The 27,700-nt window shown below is 39.1% G+C and overlaps 5 protein-coding genes across 8 annotated transcripts; 1 reads left to right on the forward strand and 4 right to left on the reverse strand.

Annotated features, from left to right (window-relative positions):
• The first annotated feature begins 240 nt into the window (after window positions 1-240).
• LOC133743222 (pentatricopeptide repeat-containing protein At4g02750) lies at window positions 241-3,494 on the forward strand. 2 transcript variants are annotated; one of them, XR_009863001.1, is made up of 3 exons: window positions 241-2,129; window positions 2,259-3,140; window positions 3,261-3,494. XR_009863001.1 is itself a non-coding variant. In XM_062171089.1 (2 exons), the coding sequence occupies exons 1-2, from the start codon at window positions 579-581 to the stop codon at window positions 3,063-3,065; spliced, it is 2,358 nt and encodes a 785-aa protein (XP_062027073.1). In that variant the 5' UTR covers window positions 241-578; the 3' UTR covers window positions 3,066-3,494. The 2 variants fall into 2 exon arrangements, 1 of the variants encoding a protein (XP_062027073.1); XM_062171089.1 differs by having other exon boundaries at window positions 2,259-3,494.
• A 162-nt stretch (window positions 3,495-3,656) lies between these two features.
• On the reverse strand, window positions 3,657-8,386 carry LOC133743223 (mitogen-activated protein kinase 9-like). The gene is made up of 11 exons (XM_062171090.1): window positions 7,759-8,386; window positions 6,826-7,234; window positions 6,622-6,749; window positions 6,459-6,518; window positions 5,770-5,919; window positions 5,327-5,482; window positions 5,062-5,199; window positions 4,889-4,965; window positions 4,646-4,750; window positions 4,128-4,356; window positions 3,657-3,959 (listed from the first exon to the last, which is right to left on the reverse strand). The coding sequence occupies exons 1-11, from the start codon at window positions 8,092-8,094 to the stop codon at window positions 3,885-3,887; spliced, it is 1,863 nt and encodes a 620-aa protein (XP_062027074.1). The 5' UTR covers window positions 8,095-8,386; the 3' UTR covers window positions 3,657-3,884.
• A 3,602-nt stretch (window positions 8,387-11,988) lies between these two features.
• LOC133743676 (uncharacterized) lies at window positions 11,989-14,875 on the reverse strand. Of its 3 annotated transcripts, none has more exons than XM_062171691.1 (10): window positions 14,722-14,875; window positions 14,575-14,644; window positions 14,275-14,342; window positions 14,010-14,071; window positions 13,833-13,914; window positions 13,499-13,732; window positions 12,939-13,001; window positions 12,729-12,790; window positions 12,533-12,649; window positions 11,989-12,417 (listed from the first exon to the last, which is right to left on the reverse strand). In XM_062171691.1, exons 1-10 carry the CDS (start codon window positions 14,770-14,772, stop codon window positions 12,369-12,371), a joined length of 858 nt encoding a protein of 285 aa, XP_062027675.1. In that variant the 5' UTR covers window positions 14,773-14,875; the 3' UTR covers window positions 11,989-12,368. The 3 variants fall into 3 exon arrangements, with proteins under 3 accessions (XP_062027675.1, XP_062027674.1, XP_062027673.1); XM_062171690.1 differs by having other exon boundaries at window positions 11,989-12,411; window positions 12,873-13,001; window positions 14,722-14,873; XM_062171689.1 differs by having other exon boundaries at window positions 12,873-13,001; window positions 14,722-14,873.
• An 836-nt stretch (window positions 14,876-15,711) lies between these two features.
• LOC133746384 (peptidyl-prolyl cis-trans isomerase FKBP17-2, chloroplastic) lies at window positions 15,712-17,020 on the reverse strand. Its single transcript, XM_062174558.1, has 3 exons — window positions 16,560-17,020; window positions 16,371-16,415; window positions 15,712-16,257 (listed from the first exon to the last, which is right to left on the reverse strand). Exons 1-3 carry the CDS (start codon window positions 16,919-16,921, stop codon window positions 15,900-15,902), a joined length of 765 nt encoding a protein of 254 aa, XP_062030542.1. The 5' UTR covers window positions 16,922-17,020; the 3' UTR covers window positions 15,712-15,899.
• A 200-nt stretch (window positions 17,021-17,220) lies between these two features.
• Window positions 17,221-25,399, reverse strand: LOC133746383 (probable serine/threonine-protein kinase SIS8). Its single transcript, XM_062174557.1, has 13 exons — window positions 24,045-25,399; window positions 22,404-22,841; window positions 21,950-22,053; window positions 20,282-21,525; window positions 20,150-20,190; window positions 19,626-19,694; window positions 19,374-19,474; window positions 18,763-18,841; window positions 18,567-18,665; window positions 18,407-18,475; window positions 18,019-18,068; window positions 17,745-17,921; window positions 17,221-17,602 (listed from the first exon to the last, which is right to left on the reverse strand). Exons 1-13 carry the CDS (start codon window positions 24,543-24,545, stop codon window positions 17,491-17,493), a joined length of 3,084 nt encoding a protein of 1,027 aa, XP_062030541.1. The 5' UTR covers window positions 24,546-25,399; the 3' UTR covers window positions 17,221-17,490.
• Window positions 25,400-27,700: the final 2,301 nt, after the last annotated feature.

Consider the following 27,700-nt stretch of genomic DNA (forward strand, 5'->3'; position numbering starts at 1 on the left):
CCTGAAACTTATGCACCAAATCTTGTAGTCAATTTAGCAAAGCTACTTTTCTAATGAATCGCTTATGTAATTGATGGCTACCCCAAAAACCAAAAGCTCCCTAAGATCTTTCAAGAACTTAATTATGTATATTATCAATCCCCTGACATCATTCTTCTCTTACTAAACACTGGAACTCATGCCCCAAATCCTGTAGTCAAATTAGCAAACCTACTTTTCTAATGAATTGCTTATGTAATTGTTGACTACCCAATACCCAAAAGCTCCGTCAGATCAATCAGTCTCACTTCCAAGTCCAAAGGGAATGTTAAAAAGTCTTACAAATAAAAGAGTCACTCCCATAGAATGTTAAAAGAGTTTTACTAATGATGGTTGTAGGTAAAGTATTAACTACTTATGCTGACACTCTGTTACTTGGTAGTTGGTACTTCATTTTTAACTATTTGAGGGAGGCCCCATTTTAGATTCCTGAAGAACCCATTTGCTTATTTGGTAGTTCAATAAAAGAAAACAAATTGAAGTTTGAAACTTTGAGGTTGAGGAGAATCAAAGTTTGAAACTTTGAAGCCCAAAAAGCAATGCGCGGGAGTTACCGTTTGACACAGTTACAGTACCGCAGCTTCTGCTCAAGCTCAGCCAAAGCCCAGAAACCCATCAACATCAGTTTTGGAAACCCCACTAACCCAAACCCAATCCCAATCCCAATCCCATGGAAGAAAACAAAGACCCAGAAGCAGAAGAGTTCCATGAATAGGTTATCAAATGCTTCCGACTCGGAAGTTGTTAAATTTAACATGGAAATCAGTACCCAAATGCGCAATGGCCAATGTGAAGAGGCTCTGCGTGTGTTTAATGCAATGGGTCGGAGGAGTTCGGTTTCTTACAATGCTATGATATCTGGGTACTTGGCAAATGGGAAGTTTGATGATGCAAAGGACGTGTTCGACAAAATGCCTGAGAGAGACTTGGTGTCTTGGAATGTGATGCTTAGTGGGTATGTGAGGAATAGGGATCTTGGTGGGGCTCGTGCTTTGTTTGAACGTATGCCGGAAAAGGATGTTGTTTCATGGAATGCTATTTTATCTGGCTATGCCCAGAATGGTTATGTTGATGAGGCGAGGAAGGTTTTTGAAATGATGCCGAGTAAGAATGAGATATCTTGGAATGGGTTGCTAGCGGCTTATGTGCAGAATGGGAGGATAGAAAGTGCTAGGAGATTGTTTGAGTCCAAGGCAGATTGGCAAGCAGTTTCTTGGAATTGTTTGATGGGGGGATTTGTGAAACAAAAGAGATTAGTTGATGCTAGGCAGCTCTTCGAGAGAATGCCTGCGAGGGATGAAGTTTCGTGGAATACTATGATCACAGGGTATGCACAGAATGGGGGAATGTCGGAAGCAAGGAGATTGTTTGAGGAGTCTCCTGTAAGGGATGTCTTTGCGTGGACAGCAATGCTTTCAGGTTGTGTGCAGAATGGGATGTTGGATGAAGCAAGAAGAATTTTTGATGAAATGCCGGAGAAGAATTCGGTTTCGTGGAATGCAATGATTGCAGGGTATGTGCAAGACAAGAGAATGGACATGGCGGTGAAATTGTTTGAGGCAATGCCTTTTAAGAATGTGAGTTCTTGGAATACCATTTTAACTGGCTATGCTCAGAGCGGCGATATTGATGGTGCTAGGAAAGTCTTTAATAGCATGCCTCGGCGTGATTCCATCTCTTGGGCGGCTATCATTGCTGGCCATGCTCAAAATGGTTTCGGTGAAGAGGCTTTGCGTCTATTTGTGGAGATGAAAAGAGATGGGGAACGGCTGACTAGGTCTACATTTTCGTGTGCCTTGAGCACATGTGCTGAAGTTGCTGCTTTAGAGTTGGGGAAGCAATTACATGGGCGTTTAGCAAAAGCAGGATTCGAAAGTGGGTGCTATGTGGGCAATGCACTCCTTGTAATGTACTGCAAGTGTGGATGCATAGAGGAATCATATGATGCGTTCCAAGAAATATCTGAAAAGGATGTTGTCTCGTGGAACACGATGATCTATGGTTATGCAAGGCATGGATTTGGCTTAAAGGCTCTCATGGTTTTCGATTCAATGAAGGCAGCTGGTATTAAACCTGATGAAGTAACAATGGTAATTGTTATATTATTTTAACCAAACACTGCCTAGTTCCCAGTGTTGTTTTGTTGATCAAAACTGGAAGAAGAGCTCTGGACTTTATTGATTTCTAACTTCAATCATTATGCTTGTATTTCATTTCAGGTGGGTGTATTGTCTGCTTGTAGTCATACTGGCTTTGTGGACAGGGGAAGAGAATACTTTCATTCAATGAATCGGGAATATGGCATCACAGCAAATGCAAAACACTATACCTGCCTGATTGATCTTTTAGGTAGAGCTGGGCGCCTGGAAGAAGCGCAGAATTTAATGAGAACGATGCCTTTTGAACCAGATGCTGCAACATGGGGAGCTCTACTTGGCGCAAGCCGCATTCATGGCAATACTGAATTAGGAGAAAAGGCTGCTAAGATAATTTTTGAGATGGAACCTGAAAATGCAGGAATGTATGTTCTTCTCTCAAATTTATATGCTTCTTCAGGCAGATGGGCTGATGTTGGTAGAATGAGATTGAAAATGAGAGATAAAGGTGTCAGGAAAGTTCCTGGATATAGCTGGATTGAAGTGCAAAACAAGATTCACACATTTTCAGTTGGGGACTCTATACACCCAGAGAAGGACAATATATATGCCTTCTTGGAAGAGTTGGATTTGAAAATGAAGCGGGAGGGATATGTTTCATCTACAAAGTTGGTTTTGCACGACGTTGAAGAGGAGGAGAAAGAGCACATGCTGAGGCATCACAGTGAGAAATTGGCTGTGGCATTTGGGATTCTTTCAATTCCAGCAGGGAGGCCAATCCGTGTAATGAAGAACTTGCGAGTATGTGAAGACTGCCACAATGCCATCAAATACATATCCAAGATTGTGGGAAGGACAATAATCTTAAGGGATTCTAACCGCTTCCACCACTTCAGTGAGGGTTCTTGTTCTTGCGGGGATTATTGGTGATAGAGGATATTCATTGTGTACAGAGAAGATTTGGGACTCCTACTGCAAGCACTCTCAGTGCTTTTAAATGGTCAGGTTAGCTCAGTGGTTAGAGCACCCACTACCTAAGATCCAGGTCATGGGTTCGAGTCACCATAGGGGTAGGAGTGAAATCCTTTGATCCTCTTTAAATTGAAGATAAAAAAAAATGGTCAGGTTATTTGTGCTTCCACTGCTGTATTTACGGTGAAAATTGGATCTGTTAACAGTTATTAGTGAGGGAGGAACTGTGCTCTTGGATCACTAACTTGTAGAAATCAGAGTGCCAAAGTCGGAGGAAAATGGGGAATTCTAGGATACAGTGCAGCGGTTTTTTGTTTCTTTTCGAACTTGTATCACTTTTCTGGCAACAAAATTGTTTCTGGAACTGAAGTATGCTTTTGTATGATCAGTTATCCATTTTATGTACTTTTGGAGATATTAGTTTCACTGTGTATACAGAACCAATCATACAATATAATAACTGATCAAGAGTTGTAAACATATGTTCTGCATCTTCTTCTGCAAACTAACACTGCTTTCTATTGTTGTATCGAACATCACTAAACAATGGAACCAAATACATTGTTGCTTTCTCCACATATAAATAGTTACAAGTCACAACACTGCCTTGTGGTGACACAATGAAAGAATATAAATCAACAAGTCCTACTGTGTTAGCTTCTAACAGTTAAGATTATATCTTTGATTTTGGACTGCTACATCCTTTTCAACTAAATGGGGGAAAGGAGGCAGGGGACAAAGTTACAGCTGATTGTTACTAATACAGATAGAAGAATATCACGCACGAAGAGCTTCGACCTTTTGGGCCAAACCATCAACTGACTCATCGTTGACCTCAGCAATTGGATCCTCCTGTAGAAAAATAAAGTAACACAAAAAACAGAAGATGTTGGATGAGTACCAAAAAGGGGATATGCCACACAGTCCCAGCAGCAGTTAATGTCTTTATCACAATTGGAAACATGGAAAGAAAGAAGATCAGTGTATTATGCTTAGTACAACTATGATACCGTTACTAACCTGCGAATCTTTTTTCACTACACCTATACACTTGGAAGCACTGATGCTGGCACTCTTCAACAGGCTGCGACTAGATACTGGAGTGTACTGTGTCTTGCTAGGTCCATTTGCATTTGGATTATCAGAGCCATCAGATGGAGGGCTGTGAAGAGTTGTGGCAACAGAAGCGGCAGTCCTTTCCGATTCATTGCTTTGGTCAGCATCCTCCTTGGGTGCAGGAACCCGCTCTCTGGGAACCAGAAGGAAATTTAAAAAAAAAAAAAAAAGGTTGACACAATCAGTGACTGATAAACATCATCACACTAACTCAGCTTTATTAGCTGCCCAAGAAACTAGACCAGCTTGTTAAAGAACTAAATCAATAAGACAAACAAGGATGGCTATTCTGGGGAGGTAGGGAGGGGGGAGTGGAGAATGAATGGTATAGTGTGTGTAAGGCAGAAGTTAGAATGCATATTATGTTCGCCTTCTGACCTATCTAAATTAAACCGATTCCAAGGTGTTTCTTCAACACATACCTGGGCAAGGAGGCATGCTGCCTTTGGAGTGGAGGAGTGCCCCTTTCACCTTTACCATAGTGTTCCTCAAGATGTGCAAACTGTCGCTTGAATCGATCAACACCACTAAATTGACATAAACAGATAAGACTAGGTTAATCACTCCAAGCACAAAAGCCTCTCCTTTCAAGTAACCCCTCCACACGCATTGAGTTGAACTGAGAATAACAGAATCATAAATGATATCAAAAAGTGCCTCCTTACCTAGGATACATAAAGCTGCTCGTTTGATCTCCCCCTCGAAGATACTCCTGCAGCATCTGGGGATGATACTCTAAAATCTGTTTACAAAACACAAGATTTATTAGAGTAAACAATAGTAAAGAGTATCAACCACAATGAAATAAAGCAATAGGTATTAATTTGTAAGGCCATACCTCCCTGTAAATCAACTCTCTGACATCATCTTTTGTCAATTTCCTTCGCTCAAACTCAAATTCAAGTTTTGAAATGGGTTGAGTGGACGGCTCACGATCAACATTTGCCAAACCATGAAAGTATGGATCAGCTAATGCCTGCAAGCATAAGCATTAGGACTATAGAGGTAGTCTGGTCCCAAAGAAAAGTTTAAAGGAAGCATTACAGTATTCAAATATTTATTCTACAGATAGCATCCCATGTATTCAAGCTGCTTAACTGTACCTCGTCAGCTGTCGGACGATCTTTGGGATCAAATGCAAGAAGTTGCTCCAACAGGCGAAGAGCCAACGGATCTGCATTAGGGAACTTATGTGTGAAGGGAACTGGTTGTTTTTTTCGCATGCTACTAAGATACCTTCTTGCTTTTTCATTCCGAATCTGCAGAGGATCATATATAAAGACTCGGTAAAAAAAAAAAAAAAATCATTTGAAGGTGAGAAAGAGAACTAGAACGGTGCCCGGGAGCAATATTTCATAAAAGCTAATAATTTAGCAGTTACATGATACGTTAAGGACATTTTACTATGAGAACTATAAGAGTGAAAGAAACTGAAGTTCAGTGGCAGCCTATTAAGAACTTTTTCCTTTTTTATTTGGCTTGCATGAGAAATGATTAGTTTGTCTATTGATGACAGAATAGCAGGTATTGAAATGTTAATACTAACCCTTGCAATGGATTCTGAAGAAGGCGTGCCAAGCAAATCAGTCATGAGATCCAATTGGTGCACCACGTTTTTCCCAGGAAACAGGGGTTTTCCAGTGAGTATTTCTGCAAATATGCATCCTATGCTCCAGATATCAATTGCAGGAGTATACTGCCAAAAGGTCATAGAAAATTAAACCTATAATTTAAATAAGTTATCCACTTATCCTCCTAGAAAGAAAGCAATGAAAACCCAAAAAAAAAAGAAGAAGAAGAATTGGCATTCAGGTACAGAGAATGAAAGCCCATAACAAAGGATCAACAACAATTTCTCTATGGATTTAGGTTCCATATAACTATTAACCTGACCATAATACTACACAATTCAGTCAAGGCATGTTTGGAATGATGGCAGCATCCTGAATGAAGCTAATATATACATGAATATTGATGTAATCAATATAACTCCTCTTTCACCAGACACAAGTGTACAAGCGGCATCTTCTGAACAGGTCTAGCATAGATCATAGCATTGGACTAAACTAGCAGTACAAGAGTATGTGTCTTGTCAAGATCACAGATTGATAAAGAAGCATCAATTTTTATGCATGTTCCCATTAGCCATCTTAGTAACATGTGAAACCTCAAAATAAATTCATTTATTTAGAGATATATTTATATCATTGTTCTAAAAAATGAAATGAAGCTTACTTTTGAGAAAAATGAGCCACAAAGTTCAGGGGCTCGGTACCATCGAGTTGCAACATAATCCTTCACAGATACAAAAAAGCTTAGTCTGCGGGCATTGTTGTTTATAGGCAAATGAAAAACTTCTGACAATAGACATTTTCAGATTTGTTTGGTGGCAACTTACAGTCCAAAAAATAGCAGATGGGGCATCATTGAAAGATACTCGAGCAAGCCCAAAGTCACATATCTTTAATTTGCAGTCAGCATTCGCAAGGATATTTTTTGGCTTTAAATCTCGATGAAATACATTTGCTGCAAGAAATGCAGAGCAAAATGAATTAAATCATTGAAACTGCAGACACTACTATAATTAGTCCAAAATACCAACCTGTATGAATATACTTTAAACCACGAAGAAGCTGGTACAGGAAAAACTGATAATGCTCAGGGGTAAGATCATCATTTGCCTTGATAACCTGGTGGAGGTCTGATTCCATCAACTCAAACACAACATAGATATCTCTGAACTCTCGTCGTGAAGGAGGAAGCATAATGTGCTTTATTTCAACAATATCAGGATGACGAAGCAAACGAAGAAGCTTGATTTCTCTCAGGATCCTTGTAGCATCTGAGACATGCTCAAACACATCATTAATCTTCTTGATTGCAACCTTTTCTCCAGTGTGGGTGTCAACCGCAGAACCCACAACACCATAACTTCCTTTCCCAATGACCTCCTGAACTTGGTACCGGCTTGCCTCTCCATATTCTGTGAAGAATTCTGACTCTAGATTGCTCTGTATAACAATCAACAACCATCATTTGTAAACAGAAACAAAGAAACTCTTTCATTCTTATAATTTATTACTTCGATCCAGAAATGGTTTCAAAAACACATACTACTATCAAAATTAGTAAAACTTGTGGTCATAACTTCATTTAACATCAAACTGAAACAGGGTTAAAACCAGAGTCAAAATCGGCTTAATTGGGGAAAATGTACATGCCTCCCCATCAAAGTTTGAAGCTTTACAGGAGCAAGCCCTCAAAATGAAACAAGGGTGGTAAAAAATTAGCTCAATTGGGCAAAATGTCCATGCCTAACACATAAAAGCTTGAAGCTTTTGAATCTTAAACGAAAAAAAGTTTGAATCTTTACCAACTAGTATTGGTCCATTTTCATAACAAAGCCAAAGAACACAACTAAACTCACCATCAATATTCAACCAAGCAAATCATAAGCTATTGAAAACAAAAAAAAAAGAACCAAAATCAGATCAAGACCCAGATCGTGAAATGCAGAGAAGAACGAGAAAGTCACCTTCTTTTCCATAATGGGTGGTGGTGGTGGTGGATTATGGGTAGCTCTGAAGTGGTGGGCCCGCTTGGGAACTTGGATGAGCTTCAAACCAGAAATGTCGAACTCGTCCTCAATCTGAAACTGAAGAAGATGGTCGTCCTCCTCTTTTTGGAGACCAGCGGACGATTGCGCGCTTAAATCGCTCGCATTATAATCATGGTTGTTATTATTCGGATTAGAATTCGGGTATGGATTAGTGTTAGTACTAGTAGCAGGATTAATAGGTTTGGAAGAGGAAGAGGTACGACGTTGAAACCAGCGACGAACACCGTCCACCAAGGTTGCTCCACTCCCCATATAACTCTGTTCTATGATTCACAGCCACACGATTGCAGCATTGCCCCCCGGGCTTGTCGCAACTTGGTCTACTTTCGAGGTGGGTTTGACATCTGCCGATGGTTTTATTAAGGTCTTGAGCTCTCTGTCTGGTTTCTCGGAGGTTTTTGGTACGGGTCGTCCGATGATGGGAGAGCTCCAAGGTTGGGGATGGGCCTTGTTGAGTTGCTGTGGTTATTGATCGAGGGCAATAATGCATGTCGCACGACATACCATAGTGTCACTATATTATAATGCGACTACATTTTTCAATTATTTAGACATGTTCGAGAGTGTGTTGTGAATTTCGAGTCGTCTTATCAAATCATCATATCGAGATTAATAAATTTTTTTATATTTTGAGATAAATAGAGTGATTTAGGTACTCTATTTCTATATTTTATCTAGGGTCCTTGACCAAAAGCCCCAAAATGAGCCAAAGTTATCCTACTTACCCCAGCAACAGATTTTTATTCCCCACTACCCAATTTAAATTAAAAAGACAATTTTACCCTCACTCAAATTAATAAATTACACCATATGCCATCTAGCTCTCTCTCCTCTCTCCCCTCCAATCTGACTCTCTCTCCTCTTCGATCTGACTCTCTCTCCTCTTCGATCTGATTCTCTCTCTCTCTCTCTCTCTCTCTCTCTCTCTCTCTCTCTCTCTCTCTCTCTCTCTCTCTCTCTCTCTCATCCGGCGATGGTCGTGCAGTCCAGAAGCCGGCGACGAGTTTGTGCAGCCCAGAAGACGGCGGCGAGTTCGTGCAGCCGGCGTCATCGATCGTACAGCCGGCGGCGAGTTGGTGCAGCGAGCTCGGAGCTCCTTTACGTCACCTCCGTGCAGCTAGGTCGGAGTTCCGGTTCGTGCAGCGAGCTCGGAGTTCGCGCCATCCATTGCCGGCGGCGAGTTCGTGCTGAAGACTGAAGTTACCGGTTGCTTGGCTTCGCCGATCACGAAATCAAAACCGCAGCTCATCTCCGGCGGGAATTGGCACTCGAGCTCGACCTCTGGTGCTCGACCCAGGCTCTCCGGCCTCGACACAGGCCGGTGGCAGAGGAGAACATGGATCTGGTATGCCGGTGGTGGAGGAGAACCACGATTTGGTGCCCAGAGCTTTTCTCTGGGTGCCCAAATCAACTTCTTTTTTTTTTTTTTGCTGTAAATTGGTTCAGAAGCCCAAAATGAAAAGAAAGAAAAAAAAAAAGGTTCTATTGGGGCAATAGAGGCCTCTTAAAGATCTATTGGGGGGGCAATAGACGTCTATTGCGTCTATTGGGGGGCAATGGACGTCTATTGGGGGGCAATAGACGTTTTGAATTGACGTAATCTCCTCTTTTTTTTCTTTAATCAAAGTTTTATTTGTGTAATTTTAGGAAAATTAGTTCCCATTTCGGTAATCGAAACGTCTATTGGGGGGCAATACATGACTGATAGTCGTCTATTGGGGGGCAATACATGGTTGATAGTCGTCTATTGGAGGGCAATAGACGTCTATTAGGGGGCAATAGACGTCTATTAGGGGGCAATATACTATCGGGGCAATAGGCGTCTATTGGGGGGCAATAGGGGGCAATAAAGGTCTATTGGGGGGCAATAGATATCTATTGGGGGCAAAAAAACCTTCCGGTGAGATTTTCAGCAAATTCCGGTGGGCGGAGGTCGGTGACCAGATTCCGGCAGCCGGTGACCGGATTCCGGCGAAAGTTGACCGGATTCCGGCGAAAGTTGGCCGGATTCCGGCAACCGGTGACCGGATTCCGGCGGCCGGTGACCGGGCTCCGGCGAAGTCCCCTATGGTTTCTCTCTCTTCCATTCTCTCTCTCTCTCTCTCTAAGTAACAAAGGTGAGGGTAAAATGGTATTAAAAAAAAAAAAAAAAACAAAAAAAAAATCTTAATGGGGTATTAGGGAAGACCTCCTTAGAGTGTTTTGGGTAAGAGGGAATTAAAAAAACTTAGTGGGGTAAGTGGGAAAAAAATCTCTAAAAATAGTGTAAATGGACAAAAACCCTTTTATCTACATGCTATAGTGTTATTGTATTATAATGTGACTATATTTTTTATTTAAAAGAGTGTGTTGCGAGTTTTGAGTCGTGTTATTAGATTGTATCAAGATAAATAAAATGATTTAGACACTTATATCTTTGAAATTTATTTATTAAGATAGGTCGAAAAGTAAGTCCGAAAATTGCACCTAAGGCAGAGCTTCTGATTCTTTAGAAGTGGAAAAGTTACAATTTTTCTAAGCAGCAATACCTAATTTGTCTTTAATAAATAGAATCGTGCATGGAGCTGAGTCTTCCAGTTAGGCTGAGTGTCAAACTCCTTTTCAAAAAAAAAAAAAAAAAAAAGCTTAATTTCTCTTTCAAAACTTATATAATCAAACATTGAGATAAATTTCATCTTGTTTATTTCCATGAAACCAAGTCCCTGATTCGACATAGATAAGGGCAAGATATAAGTCTCTAATATAGAATTATAATCACAATTCCTTTCCAGAATAATATTTGATCAAGTGGGACAACTGGGTTGCCAGCAATTTATATGCTGTGTATCAGAAGGGATGATTGACTTGAACACTTGATTTTCATCATAATCAACAGTTCAGAAAGTGTATGCTAAACAATCGAGTTTGGTGGCCAACCAAATCCTATTGATTTTCCAACTGTTTATCCTCTTCTTCCTTTCTCACTTCTGATGTTGATTTTGAGGCTATCCAGCATTTCCACTACCGTGATGCCTTGTTCTGATACATACTTGTCAACACATGCATTATTGGTAAAAGGCCAATTTCCAAGCTCTTTTTCTCAAAAAGCAATGTTTTAGCTCATCCTATCGGCCTCCGGTTACATATTTTTAAGCTACAATATTTGATTTGCATATTAAACATTTGAAAATAGAAAGTTCATTTCTTATGTTTGATATTTCGTAATTGGAGAACATCTTGAGCTAATATGAAGAAAAATTGAATCTCTTTAGCCTCTTATTCTAAACAATTGAGTTTTCATTTTGCAAATAGTACATCCTATTGTTCTAGAATATCCTATTCAATCGGTTCACAAAGTTTAACCACACCAAGTTAGCTAGCTATTTGAGTGCATGTGGTTGATGACTTTAATTATCAACCCATAGCACATGCATATATGCCTTTTCCTTGTATAAAGTATTCGGCCTTTCAGTTCCACAAAAGCTTCCCACAATCCAAAGAATGTTACAAGTCGAGGTACCAAATCACGTTTTCAGTCTAGCTAGGAAGCCGGTAAGAACCAGTAGAACTAGTAAGCACCTGGCAGAGAATATTACAAGTCGATCACCAAATCACGTTTTTGGTTTCGGAAGCCGGTCAGAACCAGTAGAACTAATAAGAACCTGGCCTCTGAGAATGAGCTTGCCTAGATGGTGAGAAAGACGGCTTTCATGAGCCCAAGGCAGGTCATGGAACTCTGACTTAATGTAGGCGGATATATGACCTTTGTTGATTAGGTTACCTTCTTCCTCATTATTCAATGATTCAATCGCTTTCAATATCATCTTCAATCAATCATGCAGCCCATTATTGATTTTGAAAACGAAAGAGGAAACTAGTCTGTTTTCACACAGTTACTTAGTGTGGATTGGCCAAAGAATTGTGTTACCTCAGAGCCCTCAGAGTAAGGTGGGTGATCTGGGGTTTGTTTCGACCTAGCAATTAGTTCTCTGAACCTTCTGATACTGCTACTGGTGGAGTTGCTGCTGCATCCCTCTTGTTCCATATATGTTTCCTCTGCTTTCTTTCTTGATATTGCAGTTGCGATTAAGTTTTTATGTGGAACAGTACTATTAGGGGCTGTTTCTATACGTATAGAGAGAATCATGCATTGAGAGCAGAATTAGGTTCACGAAAGATGTGCTAGGGCTTCAGTTGTTCTGAATTCGCACCCACACGAAACACATTGTATAATTATCTGCAAAGGTTTAATTTGCAGCATGTTTTGTAAATGAATGGCGTTCATTCAGAAACTGCACTAGAAGTACGTAACAGAAGCAAATTAGGGTAACAAAGTAGAAGAAGGTGGGTAGAGGACTAAGATAAATAGTCCTCGCTAGCATCCTTTGCCTCGCTTACATGGACGTTGATGGGCATAGGAATGTATACCGTTAACCTTACTGACCGTGCCCACAATTAGCCTCACTTGCCATCTCTCAGTAGCCTCACTTGTTATTGGAGTTATATATAGTTAAATACAAGATCGTATTTCAAGTTTCATCTAGGTCCTAACCAATCTTCAATTCGTCGCTTCTTTCTATCGGGCTTGTTCTACACCTTGCACAAAAGGCAAATGACGTAAAACAATTATTTGGCATATGAAAAAGTAAAGCAAGTAAATAGGATATGCTTTCAAGACAAATTAAAGCTTCTTAACATATTGTAGCCTCACCAGTTCAGTGGTTCTTGAGGAAGATTACGACTATACAGGGGAAATTCAAAGAGAAAAGTTGCTTTGAACCACGAGGGCAAGTTCTTGTACAGGACCGGGGGCAGCGGAATTAGAGGGCTGAAACAGAAAATGTCGGTCACGGTTACTACAATTCATGCTTAAGAGAAACATGTACCAAAGAGAAGCTAATATTAACCTGGTTGATCTTTTATAGAGCCTATATCCGTCCACATTTCCATACTTCTTATCTGCAGATTCCTGTTATTGTTCAAGCATACAGCATTAGTAAGTCTTTTTCAGTAACATTAGTTTTGCAATAAACTCAGAAGAAATAACAAACCTCTAGCAATGGTATGCCACTGAGGAAAAGAAGTAACAACGTGAGAAAGATCGGTCCAAGAATTACCAGCCACTCTGCACCATCCAATACAGGTGTGGAAGCCACAAATACTCCCCACCAAAGGAATATCTGAGCACAAAATTTATCAACGTTATCTTTGACAGCATGAAACCAAAGAAACTAATAAGTTACAATTTGTTGGATGAATAATTTTTCCACAATTCCAAATTCTGTGATTCTCGTATATTCTTAGTTTGTAAGTATGCGAGGCATACAATGCAAGCCACATGAAGAAAGATTCAGTTGACATAAACCAATCAGTTACAACCTATGGATACCTCAAAAATATGTTGTCATATTCAGGTTCTGAACTTTAATAAGGTTTGCATGTTTAATGATGGCATATAAACACAGAACTGCCATGGAAACACTAAGCAAGTGAAACTATAACCATCCACAAAAGAATCATCAGTTTCTATATACATGCATGTGGAAGAAGTTCATGTTGTCATATTCAGGGTACTAAAATGTATAATGCAAGAGCTGTATACAATTGAAGTAACATTAAACGGAAAGTGTAGCATCAGTTCCAAAATAGTGGCATTAACTGACATCAGAATACTAACCTCACCAAAATAATTTGGATGCCTAGTGTATTTCCATAGTCCAACATTGCACCACTTTCCCCTATTTTGAGGAGAATTTTTGAACACCAGCTTTTGCTGATCAGCTGTAGCTTCAACCAAAAAACCAATAGACCACATAATCCATCCAATAAAGTCTGCAGCTTGAAGAGATGGTGTTTTGTTGCTTGAATTAACCACTGTTACAGGTAAACTCACAGTCCATACCCAGACAGCCTGCACAACAAGTCGACTAGTTCAAGAATCAAATCCCTCATAGGAAATGCAAGACACAACTATGTTTATTAAACCCTGGAATAAAAGAGAGCTACAAAACCTGAAATATCCAGAATACTGCCAGTTTTCCAAGATTAGCTCGCATTTCATCAAAACGTCGATCCTCCCCCCATTGCAAAATTCTGATCACCAAACATTTTTAAAATGAAAAATTGCACGCACATGCTAATCCTTCAATGAGATGTATTCTTTTATATCAAATGCTTATTGATTCTACCTCATCAGGAGAAACAGTCCCAGACGAAGACCCCATATTACCACAAGCAAACTCAACACTATCTGAGATGAAAAACGAATAGAACTGCAAAGTCAATACTGTGATATCTCAGGTATACTAAAGCAACAGCTGAAGGTAGCAATCTCACCAGCTTCTACAGTGACTATGTAGCATAATTTATATCTCTACACACATGAAATTGCTCCTTCTTTTACCAAATAAAACATTAAACACTGGAAATACTTTGATGCAGAAAAAATAGTACCTGTCTGAAATGCCATGAGCCCTTGACAACCAGAGTGAGTATTGCAAGTATAACAAAATTGGTACTTCCTGCAAGAACAAACATGAAATTTGCATAAAAAAATGCATCCTTTCTTGACAAACAAACAATCCAATCATTTGCTAATTAGTACTGGTATGTCTCTATTTCGTTTTTCACTTTGAACCCGGTATGAAATTGATTTGACCAATTCTCACCCAAAAAAAAAAAAACTTGTTCTTTCTAAAGAATCTAAACTTTCTCAGCAAATAAACAACGAAACTTTCAAGAAATGAGTATTACCGGCAAAGTCAGTGACTTTATCGAACTTGAGAAGCGCAGTGATTACGAAGAACAACGACTGATATGCCACCTTCAACAAAACAACACCAAATTTCAGATATTTGGTGACAGAAAATGAAACCCATTACAGAAATAAACATAACTTACAGTGACAATGGCAGTGAGAGCCAAGAGATGGGAGTCCAAAACTGTTCCCATGAAAGCGTTCTGGGTTTTGCTGAGAATTCAAAGTGTTATGGGCTCTGGAAAATTGTCTTATGGAGTAGTATAGACTCTACTGTGTGGCTGCAATTTTAACACCGTTACTTACAACGACCAGATCCTCGTGCCTGTGGGCCCCTTGCGTAAGGATGAAGGGAGGAGCTAAGAGCAAGTTCACCCGTTGGGTCACCAGGTCACCCACTATTCACTGCTTTTTAGTGTTAATTTCACCCTCTGGGTCACGAGCATAGTGTATTTCGTGCCCTGGGTCACCCTGTACAGTGTTCTGGGTCACCATGGTAACCTGCACAGTGTATTTCGTGCCCTGGGTCACGGGCACAGTGTATTTCGTGACCCAGAGGGTGAAATTAACACTAAAAAGCAGTGAATAGTACGTGACCCGGTGACCCAACGGGTGAACTTGCTCTTAACAGAAGTAAACGGAGACAAGTACGACTGGAACCAGTTTTGAGGGGAAGTCTCCTGCTTTATTGAGATTCTTTGCCGCCTATTGGGTCAATAGAACACAAAAAAGGATGTTATCATTGGATCGTCCAATCATATTTCTTCTTGTATTTAAGTTCAAAATTTTCGTGTCCACAACTGAACAGAATTGTGATCGATGCAACGGACATATCACGTACCAAGACCGCCTTACTAAAAACTTTATCCGAATCATAATTTAGAGAAAAATATGATCTTACTATAATAATTTTTTTTTTTTTTGATATAATGTTGATATTATAAGTTCACAACCTTTCTTTTATTCTTTGAAAAATAAGAATCGCGCAATAGAGAATGTGTGACACGATACAAGTTATGAATGCGGATAAAGATTTCACATCGAAAGTACAAAAGTTCATAATACATAAGTGTTGATGCCCAATACTAATAGCATGAGACTTTTTGAAATGAAATAGCAACACACACTAAAACTAAGACGGTAACTTTCAGATGAAATTACCTCAACAACATTGCGATGTATATTTCGGATTTACATGTTTTACTTATTCAATGGTATACATTCATGTTGCATTTGCAGAAGAGAACAAGATACAAGTCTATAAAAATGTGAACATAATCAAGCGACTAGACATTTCTTTGAAGACAAAAATGGTCCATGTTTATGCTGGTGCAATTGAGACTCTTTCAATCTCAATAGTATACTCTAGCGTTGCAGAAGAAGGAACTTGCAGACCAGGGCCTAAATCTGCACCATTTTCTCCAAACCCCAAGTTTGGAGGAACTATTACTCTTCTTTTACCCCCAGCCTTCATTGATCTGAGCACATATTCTATCCCTTCACATAGTCCTTTGCTGTAAGGCCTAGACCCCATCACTAGAGCCAAAGGCCTCTTCTTGTCATTCTCAATTGTATTCACAAACACTTGCCCAGTGCCTGCTACCTCCCCCTTGAGCTCGATCACCACCAAGTCTCCTGGCCTCGGAGTTGCCCCGCCGCCAACTCTCAACTCGTAGTAGCTAACACACACAAAATGTAAGGTAAATTGGATGATGACTAAAGAATAACATTTTTTGTTTTGGTCAAAATTGAAGGAGATTATGCAGCTCAAATGTAGAAAAATATGATGTACCTTATGCCATTAGGTAACACTACCTCTTCTTCTTTCTCAACATTTCTGCAAAACACATTGTATGGTTACTAGAAGTGTTACGTATAGGACTGTATGTAAAGTACCAAGGAAAAAGTTACTTGCATTACAATTAACATCATAACTCATAAAGTGATGATAGGATAGGAAACTAAGAACGGAATAACAGACCTTGAGTTAGCTTCTTGTTCAGAGACTTCAAGGCGGGTCTTAACCTGTTCGGAGACTACACCAACTGCGAGAAAGGTAGCCCAGGCGAGGCCAGCTCCAAGCCCGAACCGCCTGGTTAAGCTCGAAGCTATCCAATCTGTAGAGTCAGCCTTTGTCTTGGAGGGCTTTTGTTGCTCCACTTTTACTGAGACAGGCTTTTGCTGCTCAGATGATGAAGTTGTACTTTGAAGTGGTGTTGGAGGGTTTGGTTGTGAAGGAATATTTGGCGGAGGAGGAGGAGGAGGTGTTTGTGATGACGCAAAATGGTTTGGTCTTGTTAAGGTGTGGGAGAGAAATGGTGAAGAACCAGAGAAGGCAGCCATTATAGGATATGATGATGGTGATAAAATCTTGATGAAGATACAATATTTCTTGAAACTTCAAATGGTATAGCTCTTTGGTCCCTACCTTATCCTTGTATGTGATGGAACTTCAAATGGTGGGTTGCCCTTTTTCGGTTTTTGTATGACCTGTTTGGCTGCATACAAAACTTTAAGAATTGATTGCCTTCAAAACAAGGTAAAACGTTTAACCATTAGCTAGCATGTGTTTTACTGGATTGCTTATGTCAAACTGTCAAGACTGCCTCTTTGGCCTTGTATTCAGTTCAGGCAACACTGTAGACACCGGAAACTCAAAACATTGATTACAACAATTGCCAATGAATTCTTTACAAACAAATGTACAACATTGCGAATGGCCGCAAGTGTTAAGAATACAGAAACAAAGAGGAAACCAAAAGGAAAGAAAATGAAAATGAAAATTGAGTGTGTATGTTAGGTCATGATCTTCGATCAGCAACTTTGCCTCCATCCATACTTTGGATTGGAAATGAGCCAATATTCCACGGAGGTGTAAATTTACTATTATGGCCAGCTGTGCCTTCTGTAACTCAGGATGGCCTTTGTGCAGTAGATCTAGGCACTGCAGAACTACTTATCGGCTTCTGCAACGGCTTCAGGATAGCCATGATCTCAGCAAATGAGGGTCTCAATTTTGGATCTCTGCAGTGTTAATTAAATTAAATATTAGCTTCATTAACCTGCCTAAATACACAATGAAATTGATTCACAACTGATGGACTGCAATTATGAACGATAAGAATGTAACCCAGCCTGAACAAATAAGCAGGTAATGCATACTCACGTCTGCCAGCATTTTTCAATAAGATCTGCAATTGCAGGATCAATATCATTTGGAATATCAAGACGGCGATGTTGAAATCCAACTGCACCAACGACTTGCATTGGGTTCATTCCTCCCCATGGCTGTTGCATTGTAGAGAGCTCCCACAATATGACCCCATAGCTATAAACATCGCACCTGCACATCAAACCACATTTCATGTTTATCCTAGAAACTCTGCATATGGCTTCAAAATATCAACTAAATAAAATATGGTACGAAGAAATAGGCATACTTTTCATCTGAAGGTTCGTTTCTTAGCACTTCTGGAGCCATCCATTCAGCCTGAAGGAGAGTTATACAATTTGAACTTAGTAAAAGGCACAGACAGATCCAAAACAGCACATAGTTGTTTAAAAAGATGGTGGAAGGATGAATGAATTTAAACAATACTTTTCAGATATCCTAAGGACTACACGAATGATCAAATTTTCATCTTCCAGATGCATCGTTTATGATTATATTGATCATTGACATAAACATGCTTTTCACTAGTCCAACATATGCAACACCACTCATGACAGAGACACAGAAAATGAAGAGTATAAACAGAACCAGTAGAGAAAATCCAAATTCATGGCTTGAGAACATGTTGAAAGATCAAGTTGTTGGGTGCAGCTTACCGTCCCTGCAGTGGACCTCGAGGAGAGAAATGTGCTGTTCTTCATTCTTGATAATCCAAAATCACAGACCTGATAACAGACAGAAGCTACCCTGTCATATTAGGCTCTGAAGAAACAGTAGCTGTGTTCAAATATCTTACTAGACATACAAGACACCCACCTTTACGACCCAATTCTTATCAACGAGAAGGTTTGGAGACTTCAAATCACGGTGTACTATTACTGGAGTGCAGTTATGCAAGTAATTCATTCCCCGAGCCTGAAGATTCAAATATTCAAAATACAAAATTTATACTAAATAAAGTTACCAACAACAGCTCAAATTGAAATAATAGGCAAGAAAAAGAGAATGTTACAGCATCAAGAGCCATCCTCAAGCGCCTTCGCTCGTCTAATTGATTGTTAGGCCGGTGTAACAACCTATATAAACTACCTCTGCAAAACATAACAATGCTTCAAGTTTCCATTCAAGATTATTCACAAATCATGCAACATAACTAACATAATACCAATCAAAATAATAAAGTATAATACAGCAGAAAAGAGGTAGTTTACCTCTGAAAAAAGTAAATGTGTTTTGACCAATACATTTTAATTTTGCCACTAAAAAATGAGCCTTATGATGCAACCTCACTGGTACAAGGAGTACAGCAGTAGTCATCTTCAGGTTAAATAGTTTACTTTAGAGAATGTTGTTAATTGTTATTGATCACTCTGCATGAAACTCAAAAGATTAAATATTTACTCTTTCTTTTTTCTTTTTTTTTTCTCTTCTGCTCGGTAAAAATATAAATGCTCCCAGCAAGTTTTATTTCTTAAGGCAAAGGAGTTCCTTGTAGTCATTTATAATTAAGAATCAAAAACCATTAGTTTCAGAAATATCTATGAAACTTGTTGAATTCCATAAAACAATGTTTAGGTTTTTGAATTAACAGAAAGAAAAAATACCAAAGTCCAGCATGCATACCTTGGAAGAAATTCTGTAACAATGGAAAGATTTGGAGCACGAGTTATTGCTCCCATGAAGAGAACAACATTGGGATGTCTGAGTCTTTTCATTATCCGAACCTTGAAAATTAAACAAATAACCTCTTCTTATAGACGGAAGTTAACAATAGCAAGGTAAATATAAAGGTTTTGCTTATTTAAGAGATAGATGTCATAAAAATTAAAGAGAACACGAAAGAGTGCAGGAAAGGGTGAAGACCGCAGCTTGTACCTCACTTCTGAATTCATCAAGTGATTCACCCAAAAAATCTTGGTCTAGAAACCTCTTAACAGCAACCTCCTGTAAAACCAAATAGTGAAAAGCTCAATATATGTACTTAGAAAATATGTTCAACATCACAGCATATATGGACCCAAAAGACAAAGAGGATACTGACACATAGCAGAGCAGTTGATTTTCCAGTAGAAAAGGTGTATATACATATATGATTGAGGACATATTTCCATCTTGATTTACATTAGCATCATCTAATGTGAAACTTCACAGAATAATTCACTGTGCCACTGTTGTGGTATCATTACTGAAAGTTTTACAGTTCCTATTGCCATTTCATACGATCTGATCCACCAGGGAAAAAAAGAAAGGAAAAAAAAAAAGGAAGTTGAAGCACTAAAAAGGGTCTTTATAGAAGGTATAGATACATATGAATACAGCTCAACGCCAGAAAAACAAAACCTTTAAAGGATCAGACACATAACCGACAATACCATAAGGGCTAGCATTTGAAAACTTACCGTCCCATGCCAGTCTCCATGATAGACCTCCCCATACGATCCTGGAGTGAAAAGAGGTGCGTGAAGACATGAAATGGGAACATCATTTATAAAACAGTACATAATTTAATAGCATGAGGCACAGGTCAGTACCAAGTCCAATTCGTTCACCCAAGGTGATATCCTCCCATGGAATCTCGCAATCTGCTACATCATCACCAATATCAGATCTTGTACTTTCGTTACCTGCCGATCGATCCGAGACTCTCTCGCCTTCCGAGATAACTGCCGAAGCATCATGCTCACGGTCCCCACTGCCATGTGGTTCACAACCAGAACCTTCTGCATCCCCATCACTTCTTGTTCCCTGCTCATACTGCTTGTTGACAGCTGCAGTTGTTGCAACCACTGCTGCAGCAGTAGCAGTTGCAGCAGCTGCTACAGGAATATTTGAGTCAGCGCTTGACTTTGTTACTGCAACTACCATAGAAGATGCGACAACAGCTGCTGCGGCCGCTGCTGCTGCAGCAACAGGCACACTTTTTGTATATTTAACTGGAGTTGCATCAGACTGTGATGAGATATTCTGGCCAGCTACTTCCCTGGTATCAAGTGGAAGGCTGACCCCTAAACCTTCCACAGGCTTAAGATGCTCTGGCTGACCTGAAGGACTAGCTTTAGAATGCACCCTGTGCTGAGGTAGTGGAGGCAAAGAGTGAGTCGAACTGATATCATCTTGACCTTTACTCTTTTTCATTTCAAACCTCTCCTTATTTCCCCCCTTATCTTCTGTTCGGGTTGACACATCTAACTGCTCTGGATATATTTCCGTAAACAAATTTCTGGGAGCAACAACACCACTTTCAAGTAACACATCATGAAGTTTTTGAGCTAAATTTGGATTCTCTTTGGCAGCAACAATCATGTATTTTGAAACATCCTTAACTTTCTTTTTACGAACTGCAGGAGAGCTAACACCTTCGGTCCACGAAGGGGATCTTGCATGTGTATAACTTGGCCTTCCTGGCAGTTCTTGCACCAGCGCCTTCTCCACATCAGAGGAGTATCTCAAATCAGCTGACGGTATCTTGGATTCCTCCTCACATTCAGTTGGTCTGGGTAAATTTTCACGAAAAAACGGGGCTTCTGTCTCTTCAGATTCCCTGTCTGCAGAACTATAATTTCTTAACCTGGATTTTTTGTCTAATGTCCCAAAGTCTGAATGTTCTTCAAATGAACTCCCAATTCCACTACTGGAAGAGGCTACATGAGAAGAGTCAATGTCTCTAGACAAAGGACTGGCAGAAAAGTAAGGTTCATCATATTCTATATGTGATCCAGCTTCATCAGATGGAATAAGTGTGCCGGGGTCAGCCATCAGATCAACAATATACTCCCTGAAATTCACATTGTACACACCTTCAAAAACAAATTAAGATTCTGCAATGTCAAATGAGAAAATCACAAAGATAAACAGATCAATGCCCTGAGAAAGTTTTCAGCAATATTTGGTAATAGAATGCAATCTATGGCTAAGCTCTACTGTGCGGTCCTAGAATACGATCAAACACAAACCATCCCCGAGTTCTTGTCTGTAAAGATTTTAAATTTACTCTAAAAGAATCTAGAATAAATATCAGCAAGGAATTCTTAGAATACCCAAATAGCACACCTTATACATGCAGAAGAATCATGTTTTAACCATAGACAATAAAGAACAAAACTCTATCCTTTCAAAAAAAGAAAAAGGAAAAAGCACAACCATACTCTACTTAATCAAGGACTAGGCATCAAATATAATAAACTTGTAAAAGAAGTTACCTTCCATCATCAATCTTTACAAAGTTCATTGCTACATCATTGGAACCCGTGTATTGTTGTCCTTTCACCAATCGGCATGGGATGCCAACACTATCAGCCAAAGCCTAGTTAACCACAACAAATAACAGGTTTAGTGATGAATAACCCAGTAATGCAAGAATACAACATAAAAAACTAGGAGGCAAACAGATAAAGCAAGATATATGAAGGAATGGAGCATACTTGCAGCTCTAATATATCATTTTCTCAAAAGGCAACAGATACTAATATCAGTCTTTTGAGAACTCTTTACAATATCAGAACTTATAATTATTATTCAATTCACTTCAAATGTTTTAATAAAATGTTATTTAGGTTTTTATTTATAATAAAGTAAAGAGACCAGTATAAATAAATAAATAGGCAAACTAGGGCCAAAATGGTTTCAACTATGAATAAAAGAGAGAACAAGTACCTTGAACAACAATGCACGATGCCGAGCTAATCCAATTGTCAGAGAACCAAGTGGCAAAACCATGCTACCAAGAGTTGCTTTCAGACTCTGGCTAAGATTTTGCCATGCCTTCAACATGTTGTAAGGATTTGCAACTGGTCCACCCATAGAGTTAGCAACTAAAAGAGCAAGTTTTCGCACCAAATTTCTGTTTACGGTAACCCGAAGATCTGAACGTGACTTTACAGCCATTTCTAGGGCCATCTGTTCAAGTTTCAATAAATTCGCATCGGCAGCTCTATTGACCAAAACTGCTTCCCAGTTGACATTATCTGAGACAGCTGTTCCTTGCAGATCAACAAGGGAAGGCATTCTTTCTGAGGTTGACTCCGTCAATATTCCATACAGGTCATAGAAACCATCCATGATCTTATCATCATAGCTAAGAGCATTGTAATTCTGTGAAGAATGGACAAATCTACGATATGAGACAGGTTAGAAAGGAATGAAGTATTACAAAGTTGAAGAAACAAATTAAATATATGAACCAGCACCATATATTATGACTGTCTGTTAAATATCTTTGAATATCAGGGAAATATTTAAACAGAGAGTGATTCCCTGTCGATTCTGCTACATGTTGCCTGGTATTGCAGGGATCAGCTGACTTTGGTTGTAAAGATATGTTCAGGAAGGACCAGGTCACAAATAATGCATAGTACATGATTTAGAGTTGCCTTGACTAAAGTTTGTACAATCAGACTCAAAGTTTAAGAAAGCTACATTGAAAAACCATGAATTCTAGCTAGTAGCATTCCACAAAAGAAATGGAAGCATCAAGTATCAGATAGAAGAGAGACCAAGGACATTTAAATATACACATGATCATTTTAAGGAAAAAAAAAACAACTTCTTAAAACATATATACAGGTTGGGGCTGAAATATCCAATGCGCAATTGTAAGACAGAAGCTGTCGCTGCATCATACTTCTTATGCTATGACATGCTACTAGAGAACCGTATATACAGATTGAAAATACAAGAAACCCAATGTAATAGGGCTTCTTTTTTTTTCTTTTTTTTTTTCACATTATATTCAGATATGAGCTATTAGTTTTAAGGGTCCAATATGTGTAACCATGTATATGGGTAGTCAGGAAATGAAAACTGTAGTTGATTATGTTCATCTTGATAACCTCTCCTGCTTCAGCACTTGTAGATTTTGATGATACAATGATATACGGCACTGTCGATAGGGACTATCAACAACATAGTGTAACCTGCCAGCAGGTTACTGATATCAACTGTCTGGAGTCTCTTCATTACACCAAAGGTACTAAAAAGGGTACCTAAAGGACAAGGATCACAGGAGCAATGATGGTGACACCAATACCTTTACAGACAATATCTCTTAACTCTTTTGGCAGATAGTGTTTACAAGTATGATCATCTATCGAAAACACTAATTTTTTCAGTAAACTTTCAGAACTAATAAAAGCGAAAACACTGCAGACAAACGATAATGCATACACATTCAAGTACAGAAGACACACCACCAAATAAATTCCACATTCAGATTATGAAGGGATCCTGATCAGTCGTACAATCAATGAACAATGAGTCAAACAAGTCCAATCAGATTGGTAGATAAAGAAAACTTACCCAATAACGATAGGCAATAACTTCAGCCGGAGTATTATCCGGAGCACAAGAGCCTAAGCTAATCTGCTTAACAGCCTCAATCTGAACTGCCTCTGGATCCTCCCTAGCACTCAACTCCAAAGCCAGTTGAATCTGATACTCCTCCATTATATCAGCATCCCTTGAAGTACTAGACCCCGAATCACGCCTAGCTGTATCCGAAACAACATCCCCACCACTCCTACTACCTGCTTCAGGTTGCTCAATTCTCTCCCCCTTCGTAACATTTGAAGATGATGGGGGACTGGGGCTCTTTCTATTAGCCACTGAATTGAGCCAACTTGATATCCCAGACAAGTGTTTATGCTCAGAACTCTGCTGGGACCTTGAGTGCAATAGCGTCTCAGTCTCGGAAGACGACTTATCAATAGCCTTAGTGCTGCTCTTTGATGAAGTAGACCCCTCTGCTGAATCTTCTGATTGGTTGGACATGATATGGAGCTTCTTAAGAAGGTTCTTCATAACTTACTATCATAAGTTAAAGTACTGAATGCGAAAGAGGTAAAAATCTGGCCATAAACATCTCCATTGTCTCGGACCAAGCATGAAATCTCAATATCTCAATATCCCAAATCACCAATATGTTCCAAAGTGATTCAAAAAAAGCCTCTTTCTTTCAACCCTCAACACCCCTTTAAAGGGTTTAAACCCCACAAGTGATCCCCAAAAACCGACCCATCATCTCCAAAAGCCATAAACCACCATTCCAAGCAAAACCCAGTAAAGCTTTATCAATATCAAGGGCACCCAGATGCTGAAACTGGAACAACCCCACTATTGGGTTCTAGTCCCACAACCCAAACATAGCCCAAAATAGCAAAACACCTCGCAACTTATATATCAAAGATCAAAACTTTGATCCTTGCTGCCTCCAATAACCACAGCAAACAGAAAATACAGCACCCAAATTTCTAATATTCATTCATAGATCTTACTTGGTATTCAGGAACAACATGGAAAAGAGAGAAGAATACCCTGAGCAATTGGTATATTTTGAAAAAAAAAAAAATAGAGAAAAAGAGGGGGCAGGTGATAGAAGAGGCAGCAGACAGCAAAGACCAGCAAGTGGGAGAGAGAGTAGGACCTCGAAGAATGACCCACTTGTTTGATTTGAGAGCAAATAGGGAGAGAAGCTTTTCAAGAATTTTCAGTCCCATAAAAAAGGTTAAAAATTGGTGGGAAACACAAACACACACACAGCCAACTGATCACTGGCTCACACCAACACTCCCTATCTAATCCATCTCCCCTATTATTTAAACTCTCTCTCTCTCTCTCTCTTCCAATCCCAGAAACCAAAAGGGTGGTGGCAGCAATTGGGTGGTAAAACTAAAACAATTGCATAGAGGTAAAGAATATAGAATGAACAAGTTATTCAAGTTATTGCTATTGCAAGTAAATTTTGTTGCTTTCCGTTATGATAAACCGTTGCTTTTGGTAACTAGAGGACAAAACCCACTTGGAACTGGGAGCGGTGAGAACTGAGAACGATGTAAAAGAAGTTAAAAACCTCCATGCATTATTGACAGAGTGTTGTTGTAGCCGGCTTTTTTATTCAACGGCTGCCATTAAATCTTTTTTTTCTTTTTTCTTTTTCTGCTTCTGCTATTTGCTACAGTGGCTTCTGCACTGTTCTAGAATCTAGAGTCCCTTTATTTGACAATAATTCTCTTTTTATAAATGAGATCAACCTGCAACCTCCTTTTCTTGGTTTATTCTTTTCACAATAATTGTTCAACGACCTCATCTTTGTTATTATATTTGTGGGTCATTAGATCATAGAGAAATCAAGTTTTGTTATATACTTATATTGAATTTGTTTTCGTCACCTCATTGGAGTGAGGAATGGGGCATTACCATGATATGAATATAATAATTTCGGGTGTTTAGACATAGTCAACCGTATTCAAAACTTTTCGCTTATAAAATGAAGACTTACAACACAAGTTCAGTTTGATCAATTTCTCTAGATGGATCATATAGCCGGTTTGATCAGTTTTTGAGTGATTTTATCGTGTATTTAGTATTTGCCAGAAACAAGATATGGGTCATGAACTCATGATGTGGTCCAGCAACGGTCTAACCCGCCCTAGATAATCATATTTCTTTCCCCAAGTATTCGTCCAAGACAGAGCTCCCTATTTCCTTCATTTCCAAGTTTTATATTCCCTCCACAAGTTTCGTGCATGTATGTTTATTTGCTAAGTCCCATCCTCGAATCTAGTTGAACAAATCTACTTTTTTATTCTATATATGCTATCTTCGACATATAGTTGACGATTAAACATAAAAGTGAGTGTTCGGAGTCATATCTCCACAATGAACAAACGTAAGTGATTAGTTCATACATCTATAACACTGATGACAGGGCCGGCCCTGAGGGCTGCTGACTGAGGCAGCCGCCTCAGGCCACCGACTCCAGGGGGCCTCCGGAGTTTCTGTAAATATGATATAGATAGTATATATAAACACTATTTGCTTCCCTAAACAAGAAACGCTGTGTTGCTCTAGCGGAAATGAGGAGAGTTCGCTCTTTTCCCACCCAGGTTCGAATTGTGTTTTAGTTCCTTGTCTTTTTTGGTTTTTTCAACCAGTTAAGTGATTTGTGGAGGGCCCAAAGCCCAAATCGAACTAGCTTCATCATTTCAGTTTTTTTTTTTTTTTTAATTACTTATTTTTCTTGGACCCTGTGGCCTAGCTCACTTTTTTTTTTTTCCTTTTCCTATTCCATATAAACTTTTCTTTTCCTTTTTTCCATATGAAGAACTATTCCCTTTCCTATGGAAAACTAACCCAAATTAAACTATTCCCTACAAAAAATATTGATATACTTTTGTTTTGTTATTAACTTCATCTTTACTTTTATTTAAAATACATGATTTTGTACTGTTATTTGGCGCGAAAAAAAAAAATTATATATATATATATAGGAGGCCACATTTTTACTATTCGCCTCAGGCCGTTAGAATCTCAGGACCGGCCCTGACCGATGAGATCCTGTAAATTCTGGACTAAAGCCGGGACCAATCCACGTACATTCTCGACTAGCTCACATGGCGAAAAATTTTTATCTCCGAAAGTAAAATGGTGATTACACACTCTTTTACTTTCAAAACTTACCAACTTTAACATTTCTTTTTATGAGCGTCGTTCAATTGCACACAATGTGCATTTGTGTCTATATCGAGTTCGATTGTCGACATTCCAAATCAATCGGAATCGCATGCATATGATCTGTTTCTAGTCTGGCGATATATACATCCACAGTAGTACATATATAAAAGACGAATTGACAAGCATGGATTCAAGTTTTTTCTTTCTTTTCGTTGTTGTTTAATCAAAATGACAACGACTTAACATTCAAATAGTACTTACCTTGCTGTTCAAACTTCAGAGGTTCTTGTAGGTCTATCACTAAATGATTACCAAGCTGGCTCATGAATCTTGACAACCAAATAAGGTTAAGCTTTATATATTCTTTCTATCCATCTTAGGATGAGGAAAGAAAAAGTTGGAGATGATCAGGATGATAAAGCTAGTTATCACAACTTGATTAAACCCTTCTCTTTTGTCCTGTTGCAGTTGCCCTAATTAGCAAGGCTCGATCTCGACCTCAA

Source organism: Rosa rugosa, chromosome 4 (assembly GCF_958449725.1).
Source record: "Rosa rugosa chromosome 4, drRosRugo1.1, whole genome shotgun sequence".
Classification (NCBI taxonomy): Eukaryota; Viridiplantae; Streptophyta; class Magnoliopsida; order Rosales; family Rosaceae; genus Rosa; species Rosa rugosa.

Bases quoted from the DNA above. Each gene is read 5' to 3' on its own strand.
- LOC133746383 (XM_062174557.1), bottom strand. From the start codon at position 24,545: ATGAAGAACCTTCTTAAGAAGCTCCATATCATGTCCAACCAATCAGAA. The intron at 21,526-21,949 runs GTAACTTCTTTT...TGTGAATTTCAG, and splicing joins GTAAAGATTGATGATGGAAG to GGAGTATATTGTTGATCTGA. The intron at 17,603-17,744 runs GTGAGTATGCAT...TTAACACTGCAG, and splicing joins ATTGAAAAATGCTGGCAGAC to AGATCCAAAATTGAGACCCT.
- LOC133743676 (XM_062171689.1), bottom strand. From the start codon at position 14,772: ATGGGAACAGTTTTGGACTCCCATCTCTTGGCTCTCACTGCCATTGTC. The intron at 13,733-13,832 runs GTTTTGTAGCTC...CTTGTTGTGCAG, and splicing joins CAGTATTCTGGATATTTCAG to GCTGTCTGGGTATGGACTGT. The intron at 13,002-13,498 runs GTTAGTATTCTG...TTTTGTGCTCAG, and splicing joins ATCCAAATTATTTTGGTGAG to ATATTCCTTTGGTGGGGAGT.
- LOC133746384 (XM_062174558.1), bottom strand. From the start codon at position 16,921: ATGGCTGCCTTCTCTGGTTCTTCACCATTTCTCTCCCACACCTTAACA. The intron at 16,416-16,559 runs GTCTGTTATTCC...TGTGTTTTGCAG, and splicing joins GAACAAGAAGCTAACTCAAG to AAATGTTGAGAAAGAAGAAG. The intron at 16,258-16,370 runs GTACATCATATT...TGTGTGTGTTAG, and splicing joins GTGTTACCTAATGGCATAAG to CTACTACGAGTTGAGAGTTG.
- LOC133743223 (XM_062171090.1), bottom strand. From the start codon at position 8,094: ATGGGGAGTGGAGCAACCTTGGTGGACGGTGTTCGTCGCTGGTTTCAA. The intron at 7,235-7,758 runs GTGACTTTCTCG...ATTGTTATACAG, and splicing joins CACCCATTATGGAAAAGAAG to AGCAATCTAGAGTCAGAATT. The intron at 6,519-6,621 runs GTAAGTTGCCAC...GTATCTGTGAAG, and splicing joins CATCTGCTATTTTTTGGACT to GATTATGTTGCAACTCGATG.
- LOC133743222 (XM_062171089.1), top strand. From the start codon at position 579: ATGCGCGGGAGTTACCGTTTGACACAGTTACAGTACCGCAGCTTCTGC. The intron at 2,130-2,258 runs GTAATTGTTATA...ATTTCATTTCAG, and splicing joins AACCTGATGAAGTAACAATG to GTGGGTGTATTGTCTGCTTG.